The sequence below is a fragment of the Abramis brama genome (assembly GCF_963993115.1).
Source record: "Abramis brama genome assembly, chromosome: 17".
Taxonomy (NCBI): domain Eukaryota; kingdom Metazoa; phylum Chordata; class Actinopteri; order Cypriniformes; family Leuciscidae; genus Abramis; species Abramis brama.
Genome location: NC_139979.1, coordinates 7982570 through 7999198, shown reverse-complemented (window position 1 = coordinate 7999198; position 16629 = coordinate 7982570). Strand labels below are relative to the sequence as shown.

The following is a 16629-nucleotide window of genomic DNA, read 5'->3' as shown; positions in this document are numbered from 1 at the left end:
GCATCGGAATGACATCATATAATTAAAAGAGGAAACAGCCAAACAGGCAAAATGACATAAAAGTTCTAATAAATAAATTAAATGTGTAAATGTTTGTTACACGATTCCCAATTATTTCCATTTTTCACGGTTTCTAGTATTTGTACAGGCTATTTTTCAGTGTCAAGAGTAGCCTATTGTAATTAATGTAATTAATTCATTTAATTTTACACGTGAAGCGGATTTGCTACAAAGCATAAAGTCTCTTAAAGGCATAAAGTTTCTTAAATGTCAAGAACATATTTCTTATCTAAAAGATTTTTTTTTTAAAGGTTATCTGCATCCCCTGCACAGCATCAAGCCACCCACATAATAGCTGTCACAATTCAAATGTGCGGTTTATGTCATATCGTCAACAGTAAAATCCACATAACTTATCCATGTACGAAGAACGGGCCCCAGGTATGATTACTTACAAATTATTTTTTATGTAAGAGAGTACTCTTTATTTTTATTTTATCTTTAATGTTTAAGTCCCTTAAAACAATACTTTTAAACAAACCAATATTGTTTTGATCCAAACAAATATGCATCTTTCTTTTTTTCTGCACCACATTTGACTGACATTCATGTGCATTCTCTATGAAATACTTGAAGTTTATCCACTAGGAAATTTATTGTTGATTATTTTCATTATTGAGTCGTTGTTGGAGCACTAGTTAATGTGAGGATTACCGTTGTCTCCCATCGGAATATATTACTATAGAAGCAGAGCCAGTTCTCAGACAGGTAAAGACGGCCCTGGAGCAGTATGTCCTTCTGCAGTGCGCATGAGTAATCTAGACAGAAAAATAAAATAAACACAACCAAAGGCCATGTGATCATCAGATAATCACTCCAAGGACTGTGCTAGACTTAAAATAATATCACTCATTACATTCTGCTTGCTTTACCCATGAAGAAGTAAAACTCACCCACTATGAGACGCTCTGTATCAGGCAGCTTTTTAAAGAGTTTACGAAAGTCTTCATTCCTCTGTTTGTACGTGGGGCTGAGCACCTATATATCAGAGAGAGATGTGAGTGGAGGGAACCAGCACGGTCAGCTAAAGCACAAAACACTTAGGCATGAACTTCTGAAGACCCCAGGATACTTACATTATACCAGCTCTGCATTTTCTGAAACAGAGAGGATAAGATGAATGAGGGTCTTAATTTACACTCTTTCTCAACAAAACAATCAAAATGGACACTATTTACTTTCTTTAAAAATGTTTTGGTCTTATTGTGCCAATTTGGCAATAATAAGAAATATTTACTGAGCACTAAATCCGCATATCAGAATTACTTCTGAAACAGTCATTTTAAATAGTATTAATAATATTTCACAGTATTAGTTTTTACTAATTGTTACGTGCACGTTAACTATAATCTGTTTAATTAATTTTTTAAGAACAATTTCTAAATAACTGTTTGCAACACTACCATTCTTCCTGCCTTATTCACTCCAAACAGGACATGATACTGCGCTCAGCATGAGGGTGGAAGAGCGAGAGCTATTCGTATCAGACATGAGAGATGACCAACAATCTCACCGGCCGAGAATGTGGCTTACCTTGGCATTGCGAGTGAAGTGGCGGGCCGTGAGCGGGTATGAAGAGGTTGATGAGGAGGGAGTAGGAGGCAGGGGACTGTCTGAACCTCCAACACTTCTGTCCACACCTGTCTCCCCTTCGCTGGCTCTGCCTCCCAGAACACGACGGCGCAAGGAGGGCGAGCTGCCGGGAGTGCTGCGCGGAGAGTTACTGGCTGTACTGGAGACGGAGGAAAAGTAAGGTCAGAAAGGAGATACAAAAAGTCATCTGGCATTTCAGCACTCTGCTTCAAACGCCCTTAAGGGCATCAGGGTTGTGCACAAGGAAACAACAAATAAGACAAGGTTGATCCACTATTTACCAAACAGCACGTATTGATTACAACTAACTTATTCTGGTCTACAACATCCGTTTTAAGTTAAGGTATGACTTTAAAGTCTCTAATATGTTTCAAAATACAATCAAGCTGTCATTCAGAAGAATTTTAGCCATCACACTCTGAACAAACTGAAGGAGTGTCCAGGATGGGTCCTATATTACAAGTTCAGGTCGAAGCCCAGGAATGAAGAGTGTATTTATAATAACAATCGTTTCCATAGAAGCATTCCATTCCTGTTCCAGTAAAATAAAGGTACCAACACAGATAGAGGCTTCTGTACACAAACACAAAGCCTTATCTGTTCACCAGCATTTGATCAGTCTGATGAGACATTTAAATAGCAGACATATGAGACCTGTTTTGTCATAGTGGCTTTAAGGCATGCAAAATCAATCCTTAATATCATTTGTTCTTACTAGGGTTGGGTGATGCAGCAAAATATATATATTCATATTCGCAATGTTGCTTAATTTTATGTCACCAGAATAATCATTAGGAATATATTGTGAATATTTAATAAATCACCCAGTCCTACTTGCTACTACAAAAAGCATGCAAAACATTTAAGAATTGTTGTATGTATTTTATACATACTTGATAGCACTAATGAAAATCAACTAATTTAAAGACATTTGAAACATCTAAAAATATATATTTTGGCAACCTTGACCACAAGTTTTTCTGTACATTTGAGTGGCGAGTTCAGTTAGTTCGAACTGAATGTTCAGTGCAAGAAAAGTTGTGAAACCACCTTCAAAAACACCATAGAAATCCATAACAGACAGTAGTCACACTTCAGGACATTGATTAGACACGCCTGATGCAAGATGAGAAGATGGCGAGTCACAGCGTAACTACAGACTCTTACAAAAAAAGCACTGTGGCATTGTGCAGGGATGTAACCAAATATCCAAGTTTGGAAAGTACCAAAAGTAATAATTTAAGAATCAAAAATTGAAAAACCCATGTTGATCAACCACTAATCTTAACATTGTGTCACAGAAAAGTATAACAATATACTTGTTGATAGGCAAAATAAATGATAACTATATAATTCAACTTCAGTTTTCAGACTTTAACAACTTATTATATCGGGGGGGGAGAGGGGGTGGGGGTGGGGGTGGGGGGGGTATGGGGGGAATGAAAATCATCCCATGATTTACTCACCCTCAAGCCATCCTAGGTGTATATGACTATCATCTCTCAGATGAACACAATCTTGAGTTATATTAAAAAATATCCTGGCTCTTCGAAGCTTTATAATGGGAGTTAATGGTGCAAAAAAGCACATCCATCCATCATAAAAGTAATCCATACGGCTCCAGGGGGTTAATAAAGGGCTTCTGAAGCGAAGCAATGGGTTTTTGTAAGAAAAATATACATTTTTATAACTTTATAAACTATAATTACTGACTTCTGGTAACGGCCGTACGCAAGTCTAGTTCTAAGTAGAGTGAACTCTGACCCGAAGCATGATGTATTGATGAACACTGAAGTGCAGAGGATAGAGCAAAACAAAACACCGGTCATGAATTAGAAGTCTAAAACGAGAATTTTTAAGAGAAATGTAAGAGGATTTTGATATAAGAGAAGAGGAGCTTCAGTTTGTTGCCAAGCCCTATTTGTTTGGACCGCGAGAAGTGTCTACTCTCATAGCTTACGCTACTCCTACATCCCACATCAGAGGTTACTCCGATTGTGTTAGTCTGAAAGAAGATGCTCATATACACCTAGGATGCCTTGAGGCTGAGTAAATCATGGGCTAATTTTAATTTATCGGTGAACTATCCCTTTAACTATTTGATCTAGTAGGCTTCAAATGTAAAATTTCCTGTTTTACTTGTCAGCAAAAACACAGTGACACCGATTCCACAACAAAACAACAGAGCAGTAAAACAACATGCTATGCAAATTTAATAAGATCCTAACAAATTCCAGAATAAACCCCCAAAAGTAAAAACCCTTTTGAAAACTATTTAACGGTAACATATTTGTGAAAGCAAATTACATCAAATCTTCATGTAAAGTTTCACAAACAAATTAAGCGGAAAAAAAGAAAGAAGGTTAAAAAAAAACTTAAATCAGAGTCTAATGTCATTGACATGTAAACCATGTGTGTTGACAAAACTGTCACAATCAAGTAATAAAAAGCAAGTAATAAAAAGTTAATTATCAGTACATTAAATGTGTTCTTATTTCTGATATATATATGGCTATTAAAGTGTTTTTTTAGTCCATTAGTTAAATCTTGTTCCACTCAATGCTTTTAGCTCAATCATCGATTGTCATTACGAGTCGGGCATGTTCGAAACAACAGGTTCTCAGTTGAATGAATCAATTTGTTGATTCAAGAACCGCTTGAATCGATTCCATCCAGTTGATTAGCCGGTTCGAACAATTTGTTCAAAAGAACCGATTCAACTGAACGACTTGTTCACGAATCGCTTGAGGAAACGTCAAGAGAATGAATGGGTGCTGTGATGCTGAAGCTAAAATACGAATGTCGCGAGCTTCAGTTACTGACATCAATACTGCGTAAACCAATGCAATTTACATAAAGTAAACGTAAGACGAAAACGCGATTTGCATGCTAAACCTGCACAAAGTAAAACTACGGCACGCGCCAATCTAATCCTCAGTGCTGAACGTGCATTTGGGCTCACTGGACTGATCAAACAGAAAGAATGTCGATGTCATCAGTGCGGTTTGGGGATGCAATCGCAGTTGCATGCGTGTTAACGCCTTAACCTACTACTACACTGTGAAGCAAGAACAACTGATAAAAGTGAATCGTCAAACAACATTAGCATACGGTTTTGTACAAATACAACATTCGCATGCATTGCATAACATAACTAACCCATTTGCTACTTACTCGAACATGTCATTGGGTGTTTTCTCAAATCAATGCGTGATGCCCACGTTTATTTTACAGTAGCCTCTCAATATGGCACTGCGCCGACATAACAGACGATACATTCAGATTAACAAGCCGAATGCATTGGAGACACCGCGTCCTCTGTTTATCTGCTGCCCGTTCTAGTCCAACAGAACGCGATCGTTCAACATCCCCATCCCAAACGAGGTACCAGACCCCCTCTAAAACGCAACGACCACCGCGGTCTCCACCATGAGCTCTCCGGTTATCCTAAAGCAACCTACACACTGGGTAAGAGGGGGAGGGGGAGGAGAAAAGAGGCTGTTCTGTGTGGAGGAGGGAATCAACACCGTTTGAGGCAGTGGCCCTCTCTTTACCACCACACAGCAGAGCCAACACATAGGGGATTATGCTTAGAGTTTATGTGGAAGCACTTGAGTCAATAAAACTGGATTGAAATGCTTTGCTGGTGGCCTGGACACCTGGAGTTGGCAAGGATACAAAGTCATTCAAATGTAAAGGAATCATTCTGATTATCAGAAACTGGGAAGTTGGTTAACCCTAAATGCACTAATAATGATCATAAAATTGCATAATAATCCTCAGCGGTCTGGCTGTCTCCATAATCTGTTTTCCAGGGAGAGGCTGCCATAATCTCAGTAAGAAGGGTTAAGGGAAGCCAAGACATATAGATACAGATTTCCGTGTCCAAAAACTCCAACTTATGATTCTAAATCAAATATAGCATTAAGTAGACTTTTACTTGTAGTACTATTTGCTATGGATTAAAGTGTCTGCTAAATGAATAAATGTTAAAGCTACAATTTTGCTCTAAGCATCTTACCTCGACTGTGGGGTCACACTAAAAACATTAGACCATATTTTACGAAATATAAATCACTTTTATTTATTTTTTTATATATACTCTGAAATGTGCTGTGATTTATATTCCCAAATGATTTATATTGTGCAGTTAACCTCAAGGAAGCAAAACATGCACAAATTTGGATTTTTTGCCAAAAGAGACAGGGATCCATGATCTCGAGTTTATTTGTATAGTGCATTTTCTACATGCGCTGTAGTTTCATTATAGCTTTAAATAAATTAGTTTAATACTTTTTTGTTGTGGAGTGAGGGAACTCAAATATGTTCATAATGTTTGTAAATATTTCGCTTTACCAGTATTTACATTTTTTTCTGAATATAATAATAAAATGTGACAGTTCACACCAAGAAAGATAACTATAACAGATAACTATAACGATAACGATAACAATATTAGCGTCTACACCTGTGGACAATATTGTTCTGTTTATTCTAAGCGCGCTGCCAGCTTTGTCTTCCGCCGCTTTAAATGCTCGAGCTTTTTGCTGTCAATGTTTTAATCTTTCATCAGCTGGAAACAATTGTTATGAAAGTGATTGCCGTTATCGTTGTGGTGTGGACTCTGCTATTCTTTTATATTTAGAATGATTTTTATTTTCTTTATACACTGATGTGACTTATCTGTGTTTTGTTTTCTCTTAACAGTGCAAATTTAACAATGCACAACTTTTTTTCTGTAATATACGGTAGATTACAGTACAGATGCAAGTCAACAATGTACAAGTGTTCTGTCGACCTTATGGGTGATCAATGCCACTCAATCTTTCACTTCTGAGGCTTTAGTGGCATTGATCAAACTCAGACAATGCTCAGCCTGTGCAATTATCACCTGGATTGAGGGTTTGAAGCTCAAAGCAAGTCAATCTATTTCTGCAATCACATGTCTCTGGAAACAGAGCTTTAAATGTGTTGTGATCCTAAAAGGATCTCAACAAGTTTATAGGAACATATGTCACCCCAAGCACATCATGGTCAGAAAGGGCCAAAGCACTCCAAAGAGGCTTAGACAAATGAAATCTTCAGACTTAAGAAGCAGCCGATGTAAACAGAGTGAACCTCAGGCAACGAAGGAGAAATCAAAAAGCATTGACTGCACAGAGGGTGTTACAGGCTTAAATTATAAACCTGGTTATGTTTGCCACATTAGGAGGCAATCGATAAAATTATCTTTTTAACAAACAACGCTATTTACAATTAATTGGAGCTAATGTTGGTGGCAAACCTAGAACTTTCATGTCTGATGTTGTGCAAACTTGCATGTCAGGAATCTGCATTGATTTTGGACTGAGAAACAACCTACAGACGTTGCTAAACAAACAAGGACAATTTTACAGTCAGCGAAAACGATTCATGCAAGCGAGCAATAAACAGGCTTTACCTCTTGAACTTCAGATTAGCCCAGTTCTGTCTACAAATAAAGGAAGTATGGCTTTTCCAAAAACCCTGTTTAGTTTCATAATCATCACGCGTAAATGATTCATACTGTAATACTCATTCATGTCTGTCTGAATCATTACAACTGATACCCATAAAAATTTATTTTGTATTGTTTTCAGACTAGCAAGGATTGTGTTTTGAATAATTGTATGGTTTAAAGTTCTAGTAAGGTAATAAATAAATCAGAATCTCTTAAAACACCACAATAGGCTCGAATTCAGAGCTAGTCTTTGAAATGGCTGAGCAACACAACAAAAAGAACTAGGTCAGTGAAACCGGTTGGTAGATGAGAAGGACAAGGGCACAGCTGTTCATGTGGCATGCATAAAACACCTTTCGCTTTCTAAGCTCGTCTTTTCACTGGCTGACAGTCTTCACTGCAGCATCAAAACAGCGGCTTCTGATTGGGCAGCAGTGACATCACCAGAAAAGGCGGAACACTCCTACTGGGTAATAGTGATGTCATGCGTACAAGAGCCAAACGGCTCAGATAGAGCCCCACCTCCATCTCGCCACTGCCGAGAGCACTCCTCTTTTTTTCTGTCACTCTATCATCTTCCTGTTATTCATGAAAAGGACTCGAAACCTCACATAATGACAGTGTTTTAGGACTCTCTGTTTAATTTGATCCCTGGAAATACTTCTGTGTTTTAACTGGACAAATTCACCATAATTATAACTAGCAAGCATGGTGTTTATACATAATGCATGAACGAAACAGTTACTAGGCTGTAATTCTAGAGTAGACAGAAAGATGCCAATTTAGCCTACTAGGGTAAATCATGTAATGTAAATCATTACATTTGCATTGAATGTTTTTGGATCAATACAAGTTAAACTTTATTGACAGCATTTATAAATATATAAATATCTTATAATATATAAATAGAAATGTATATCTCTACACAGTAATATTGTGAAATTATCACAATTTAAATGGACTGTTTTCTATTTTAATATACAGTACTGTGTAAAAGTCTTAGGCACGTATTTTCACCCCAAAAAATGGTTTTAAGCCAGTTATTTATATCTTTGGCTGTAGTGCGTCAGTATGAAATATCAGTTTACATTTCCAAACATTAATTTTGCCATTAATTATAATAATCCAGTGAGATTTTTTGCATGCACAAGGAGTCTGACAACAGCCGGTGTGCTCCACATCTCACCATCGAGTCTGTCTGTGATTACATGAACAGAAAAAACAGAGACAGACTAAACCCAGAATAACTGTGGCAACGTCTCCAAGACGCTTAAAGGAGCCTACCCGCAAAACTACCTGAAAAGTGTACAGAAGACAAAAAGCTGTTTTAAATACAAAGGGTGGTCACACCAAATATTGATAAATATTAGTTAATAGAAATTAACTAATAAATAAAATTATGTAAATAAATAAATTAAAATATATATTATTTTTGAAAGCATCCTCACTTAACAGTATTTTTACAAGTGTCTAAAACATTTCACAGTCTTGGGGACGTTGTCACAGTTCTTCTGGACAGTTTTTCTGTTTCTTCATGTAATCCCAGATGGACTCGATGATGGGGAGATTGGATCTCCATGGAGCACACAGGTTGTTGTCAGACTCCTTGTGCATACAAAACAAGGAGGGGTATTTACGACAGTGCAAGTATTCCACAGCGACTCTAGGGGTCGCTGTTTGACAAAAACACAATTTCTCCACAGTGTCCCTTTAAGACGCTGCTGAGACATTACAAGTCACATCGATGTCACGTGTCTTTACGGGATTTTTACAGGTTGTGTGTGAACGCACTCTCTGATTCCGAAAAATCACTGGCAGTGTGAATGAACCAAAATCAAACGAACCCGGGTCCATTCACACTGCCAGCCAGTGATTTTTCGGAATCAGAGAGTGCGTTCACACACAACCTGTAAAAATCCCGTAAAGACACGTGACATCGATGTGACTTGTAATGTCTTAAGTTTGCTTATGAGCTGCGAAACCACGCTTGTGCATTTTTTTCTCCGATTCGATCATAAACTTGCGCATTACGTACCGTTTCACAGCTATAGCGAACGATCCCGGATTCAGCGCCATCACTACGACACGGCATTATTACGGCTTTTGTTCACACCGCGCGCGTTCCGGGACTGAACACGGCACTGTAACTAGGTCCCCAACCCGGCATCGATGCCGGAATCAATCCCGGGTCGTGTTTGGGTTCACACAGAAGGCGTTCTGGCAATTTTCCGGCAATTTTCCGGGATCATCGCGCTGTGTGAAAGGGGCTTTACAGTAACCATGTTTCATGCTTGCTTTATAAATACAAATAAGGAACAAGTCAAATATATTTTCTGTGGTAAATTACATGCCAGAAAAGAAATGAAACAAACACTCCTTTAAATCAAGAAATAAAATAAAATAATCACACACCACTGAAAGAAAAAGACAAAAACTCTGGAAAAGATCATGCTAATAATCGTGGCTCTTAAAACTAAAATTATCTCCTCCCTAACCAGATCTGTTTCTTAAAGAGTTTCTACTACTCTTCTCATTGCATCTGCAGGAATATCCCTCTGAGCATCCAGAGTGGATGCACTTCTTTTTTTTTTAAGCCAGCATAAGGGAATGGTGCTGACTGTGCAAGTGGGAGGGGGAAACACACTGACCTGCTGCTGTCACAATCTGAATCCTTGCTGAGAAGGCTACGGATAGACCAGCGAGAGCGCCTGCTTAGGGAAGAGCTCCGTGAACATGAGCGAGATGGGGGTAGGAGAAGCACAGAGGGGCTTCCCTGTTCTTCCTCTTCTACATTAGAAACCATCGGAGATGCATGTGATGGGCTTTGATTTCTATCTCTTTCCCCTTTCCCCTTATTCCAATGGTTCTCTGATGCGTCTCTTTGCTGTACCTCCTTGGCTCTCCTGTTCTCTCGGTTTCGCCTGCGTGAGTGGTACCGGCGTGGCCGTGGGCTCGGGGAGCAGGACCACGACTCCGTATCGGACGAAGGTGGAAGAATGTTCAGGGTTGGAATGGGAATGGGCTCAGCCATGGTGATTACAGGTGGTGGTGTCACAGCCATCATCAACAGACTTTCATACATCACCTAGAACTTTTCTGCTTCAGGATAGTCTACGGCTGACAGTTTCATTGAGTACAAGTTTCATCACGCACAATCATTCGTTGAGAAGCGCCATATATTTCCTCTCTCTAGTCTCTTCGTCTTCTAAATCTGGTCTGGAAATTCCACCAGAGCCCAAAATAAATATTCTATTACAGAAATACAATCTGATGACATTTGGAAAGGTTTGCATCCATTTCAACTCGCTGTCCTGAAGAAAGAAGTCAGCAGTTGAGCTTCCTTCACAGATGTACAGCGTATATACGACATAAATTCCTGCAGCAGGAACTGAAAAAATGGGGTGGAGTCATCACTGAATTCTAATATGCATAAAAAAGTGCAGCCATGTCTTGTGCATGTCATTTTTCGAGGGGGAAAAAAACTGAGCATTTGAGAGGTTGAACTTGCTTGCATCGAAGACTGCTTGATGTCAGATCCATCTTCTTCTGTTTCTCTGCTGCTGTTTAAGCAATCTTTCAAAAAAGGTCTCTGCCCCTTTTTCTCCCGCAAGCAGAGTTCACAAAAAATGCAGTTTTGCAATCTGCCTCGTCACTGCGATTTGCACATCAGGTGTGATAAGATCATGTTGCTGAAAAGGGGAAAAACTATATTTGTCTTTAACTATTTCAAGCTACAGACTGAAAATGTTTTTATTTGAGCTACTTCATATTTTACACAAAACGTGTATCTTTACAGATCAATTGTATAATGTTGTGGTATTTCACAATATATCAGGGATGCACATACAGTATTAACATCATTAAACACTTAGGGCTGATTTTGATGCATTTCGCGAGGCACTATTTTATTTTAACAGTCTGGCCAAATGTTGAAGACATTCAGAGACTCAAAACTACATGCATAATAAATATAAGTAAAAAATTATATTGTATACCATTCAAAAGTTTGAAGTCGGTAAGATTTTTTTAATGTTTTTGATGCACTCTCTTATGCTCATCAAGGCTGCATTTATTTTATAAGAAATACAATAAAAACAGTAATATTGTGAAACAAATGACTGTTTTCTTCAGTGTCACATGACCCTTCAAAAATATTTTGTGTACTTTTAATATGCTGATTTGGTGCTCAAAAACAATTATTATTGTTCAATATTGAAAACAGAAGTGCTGCTTAATACTTATGTATTTTTTTATTTATTTTTAAGCTATACATTTATTTTATTTTTATTTTTTTTATCTTACTGACCCCAAACCTTTAACAGTATTTTCTTAAATGGTCATGGTATTGCATTCCTAATATATTTCCACAAAATTATAAAAAACTTTTTTAAAGAAATTTGCACATTTCACATGATTTAGCAGACAAAGTTTAAGTCAATGGTCTTGTTGGACTATATTCTCCCATATTCTTATAGTATAGCTCCTCTAAATGAGATCCAAAACAACACAAACATAAAATCATACGACAACAACAACCTGCACACCCGGCAGGTGGTGTTTATACACGCAAGCTGTTATTAATGGGTGGAGTAACCGTTGGTTGATTACAGTACAATGTAGCCATCATCCCTTTGATTATTTATCATTTGCCACCTGAACACTTTGAAAAACACCTCTATTTAACTAGACTGCTAACATGAAGGTTGCAGACTCTATTCAAAGAAGAGGTGAACCAAAACCTCTTCTACTGTATTATTGGATTTTATCATGTTGGTGAACTTGCTTCAAAGGGAAGACAGCACATTTTGTTCATGCTATGGGAAGGCACATGTAAATAGAAACCCTGTATTCTTTTCTCACCTGACTATCAGCTTTGCATGTTTTACCTTGTAACATTTGTGCACAATGCACATACATAGTGTTTGCTGTGGGTAGAGAAGAAAAGTTTCCCACAACTAAGCACCTTTTTAAACAGAGCTAGGTCTTTTTTCCTGTCACTTGGTACCACAAGCTGGTGAGCCATGCTGAGACAAATCAACCACAACAATTCAAGAGAAGCACAGTGTGTCCTCTTTATTGTTCACTTTCTTTCAGAGTAAAGATGCCTTCCTGAACTCAAAGAAACAAACAATTCACAAAAGAAAAAACTTTAAATACAAATTTAAAAATAAAAGTGAACCACAATAGAAGCAGCACATTCTCATCACCAAGGGATTGACAAAATAACGAAATCAGAAACCTGACCTTTATAATAATTGTGTAGAAATTCCCAGTTATTGGGAGATTAATAAAAATTCCTCTGAAAACCTCCTAGACAGAAGAGTTTCGTCATAGGCTTCAGAACAAGACTGACAGCCATTTATCAAGGGCAGGGACGAGATCTGCCACTTTATTTACTTTCCTGTTTGAACAAGCTAAATCATGTCCAGGTTTTGTTTGAACAAATCAAACTAGAGCTATTAACACTTTCACTTACACATTGAGTAAGTGTAAAAACCACCACCTTGCAATAAATAAAAGTTATATTATAGTCAAATGAAGAACATCAATGACAGATACTTTTTTAACCTAATAAAAGGCAAATAAGTCAGTAACACTTTACAATACGTTTTCATTCGTTAACATTGGTTAACTACATTAGTTAACATGAACTAATAATGAACTGCACTTCTACAGATTTTATTAATCTTTGTTAATGTTAATTTCAACATTTACTAATACATTATGGAAATCTACTGTTGTATTTGTTAACATTAGTTAATGCACTGTGAACTAACATGAACAAACAACTGGATATTTATTAACTTGCATTGACACAGATTAACAAATACAGTAACAAATGTATTGCTCATAGTTAATTCATGTTAGTTAATACATTAAATAATGTTAACAAATGAAACCTTATTATAAAGTTATTGTAAGTCTAACTTAATAATACTAATAATAATAATTCCTACCTTCCATTGGACGAATTACCCCCATTGTTTTTTTCCTGTTCGGCCTCATACACCAGACGGGCGACAGTACGAGGGGTGATGTTAAAATCCACTTTTTCGCAAGAACACATCAGCACCCCTAATTTAGCCGGCAAGCTAACAAAAAAGTAGCTTTCGCTGCCAGTTTTCAGATTAAGCTGTTTTCTAATTATGTATTTCTGTTGAACTATTTCGGATCAACATTACATACGCTAAAATGCGTAAATGTCAAATCATACTGCAGTAAACAAACCATGATAGGCGTTAGCAGTGCTAACGAACCGGTCAGCCGTACTATTCAGACAGACAGTTGGGGAGAATACTAGTTGCTAGTTGGCTAGCATGCTAATGATACCGGTGGGAGAGAAAACGGTCCTCTGTTTACTTTTTCTTATCCGTTAAATCGCCTTTCCGCCATTCCAAAATCATAGTCACAGGACTAGGTGATGATCTCATAGTTTGGTCTATTAAAATATGCCTACGTATCTAATACATTTTAAGTATACGAACTTTCCCCAAGTTTAAAATGCTACGCGAAGAGATAGTAAGATAGAGAACAGTTTCCAATGCGACGGGCAAAAATTTGACAGGGGTAAATTCAAACGCCAAAATATGTACAATGACGCTCTGTGACTTAAGTAAATTAAAGTTTGAACTCACATGATGAGAATGATCATTATGAACATTGTCGATATTAAAACACGGCATAAAGCGGAAGACAATAATTAATGAAAATTATACTTAATTACATACACCCCCTCCCGGTTTACTCAATGGTATAGTCGAGAGAGAATCCATCAAAAGGCTCTTCGGCGTGCGCAGACAAAAAGTAACGGGTGTTTTGGCTTTGTTCACTAACAGGCCAGTACATAAATAATTCATTTTAAATAGCTTTAATTGTCTAAAAAAATTAATAGTATATATCGGAATATATAAGACGTTTCATTTTACCAGCGCCTTATTAAGAGAAATAAAAGTAACCAATGTTCATGACAATTCATCAAAAATCCAATGGAATTTATAGGCTTGAATAAACATATAGGCTAATTAAGATAAATATTAGATATTTCTATACTATAGTTAATTTAATCAAATGAGTATTTGTCATTGATGTTAAATTTGTTTCTACTCCACTAATCTTTTCCAGGCTGACATGATTTATTTGCTTATTGCGCCCTCTTCAGGACTTTAAGTGTAGCGCGTTTAACCTAAACTAAAAAAAAAAGAGGAATGAAATACCATAATAATATGGGAGTCCAACAATGATAGTTTGAACATTTAGATTGGCAACAGTATAGTGGGAATTTTAAAAGAGTTAAGTATGATAAATTCGCTTACCTTTAATGCTTCTTGCAAGGCTTTTAACAATCATTATTCTGGACTCGATTAATGAGAGATGAGTGGAATTGATATTATCTTACCCTTTCAGCCCGTTTCTCGCAAATAACACTGTAAACAAAAACAAAACAAAAGTTGCTGACTTCAATTTTTAAGTTGGCTACAATCAACTTGGATGTCATTTCAACTTATATTTCGACTTGCAATGTAAGTCGCTTTGGATAAAAGCGTCTGACAAATGCATAAATGTAAACATTACATTAAACTGACTTAGCCTACTTGATAAACTGACATGAATCTTGTATGCTGACTTATAAAAAGGTTGAAAATTGCTTAACTTATTTTGATGAGTTAAAGAAATGTATAATAAAAAAAAAAATGTTATCATAACTTATTGATCATATGTTTTATATAGTGTACGTTCACCTTGCTTTTAAAAGGCTGAAGAAAAACACAGACACTTTATTATGACTAGCCTATTATTAAGGCGACTTGGTAACGGCCCATCCCATAGTAAAACCTTACCTGAATATAGGCTATATTGTTAAAATAAAATAGTATGCTATAAAAACAAAACCATCTCCTGAACTGTGTACTTGTCTTGAACCTTCTTAGATTTACAGTAGGCTAAAGCTGCAAGTTAAATGGCCTAACCGTTTATATTTATGTGTCATTAGGCTAGTTAAATGCTGAAAGCGTTATGCTATAGATTATTTGATGTAGCCTATATAGGATACTATGCTGTGTTAACTGTTAGGCTATAATATGTTCCAGTCTCTCCAGCTTTTCCTGTTAATCAGGTTTCCGCGGGAACGTTTCGTTTATCAAATATGAAATAACCTTGACTCACCTCTTAATTCGATTTTGACAGTGTTTCAACACTTGCTCGTGACCTGCTCGTGACTCGTGCCTGTGAGTCGTCTGGTTTTATGAGTTGTGTTGGCGTAGTGGAGAGATTCCATAGGGTTATGTTGTTGCTGTACGTCTGCTGACATTGAATGGGCATTTGGAAACTCGAGCGGTGCTAAATATAAGTGTTCACCTGCTCGTGGGAGTCGGTAAGGAAATCAAGCGGCACGCTTTGCCTGTGGTTGTGTTTGGGGAGGGTGCGCTTGACGCGCGGGGGACCAAAACAACCTTCACTCCGTAGTTTCTCAGTAAACTCTGACGCAATCTGACATGACATGACATGTCAGTATAATATTTTACCTCAACACACTTACCAGATCTGAAGGACAATGGTTTGACCAAAAAAGAGAGAAAATTAAAAATAATAATAATAATAATTTGTGTGATTTAGCCTATTTATTAAACATTTTGTGTTAAAAACAAAACAAAAAACATTCTAATAATAATAATTAGATATCGAGATAGATAGTGGAATTATTTTTCATTGGGGAGGATTTTGTTAACCTTGTTCTCCAATGAAATGGCCTTGTGCTCCAGACTAAGTAAATTGACACTGAGCATCAGTGCCATGACAAGAAAACAGGGGAGTTGCGTAATAAAATATCATTATTTGGTATTATTTTCCATTAGGGAGGATTTTGTTAACCTTGCTCTCCAGTGAAATGGCCATGTGCTCCAGACTTAGTAAATTGACACTGAGCATCAGTCATGACAAGTATATAGAGAAAAAGTAAATAGGGTAAATAGGGGAGTTGTGTAATAAACCTTAAAGCTGCTTCACTACATAAACAGCATATAGCAACTAAACTTTACAGCAGCAGCACACATTTTAAAACTTTCCCAATTGCAATGTAAAATCCTACTCTAGTCTTTTTTATGAATATTACAATCCGTGAGACTTTATTTCCAGTGATGTCACTGTGAAGTGTAAATAAAGTGTAAAAAATAAGTGTAAAATTGTAAATAATACAGTGACCTAGGCTACCTGTCAAAAGTTTGGAAACATTACTTATTTTTTTTATTATTGAAAGAAGTCTCTTACACTTACCAAGGCTGCATTAATTTAATAAAAAATACAGAAAAAAAAACATTATTACAATTTCAAATATATATATATATATTTTTTTTAATAAATGTAAAAAATGAAGGATCTGAAGGATCATGTGACACAGAAGACTGGAGTAATGATGCTGAAAATTCAGCTTTGTCATCACATGAATAAATTATTACATTATTTTAAATATTTGTTCAAATAGAAAACTGTTTAATTTGAAA

The 16629-nt window shown here is 36.8% G+C and overlaps 1 protein-coding gene across 4 annotated transcripts in view; it reads right to left on the bottom strand.

Annotated features, from left to right (window-relative positions):
- The window catches only part of gramd1a (GRAM domain containing 1A), a 29712-nt gene extending 14258 nt beyond the window's left edge, over window positions 1–15454 (bottom strand). Inside the window, exons 1-7 of one of the 4 annotated variants that reach the window (XM_084088241.1) lie at window positions 15296–15454; window positions 14446–14556; window positions 9781–10821; window positions 1594–1792; window positions 1137–1157; window positions 954–1038; window positions 715–818 (exon numbers count right to left, since the gene is read on the bottom strand). In XM_084088241.1, the coding sequence (XP_083944367.1) occupies window positions 715–818; window positions 954–1038; window positions 1137–1157; window positions 1594–1792; window positions 9781–10214 (843 nt within the window). In that variant the 5' untranslated portion in view covers window positions 10215–10821; window positions 14446–14556; window positions 15296–15454. Of the gene's footprint in view, window positions 1–714; window positions 819–953; window positions 1039–1136; window positions 1158–1593; window positions 1793–4827; window positions 5576–9780; window positions 13070–13089; window positions 14410–14445; window positions 14557–15295 lie in introns of those variants that run through there. The other 3 variants (XM_084088243.1, XM_084088242.1, XM_084088244.1) reach the window with 3 other exon arrangements.
- Window positions 15455–16629: the final 1175 nt, after the last annotated feature.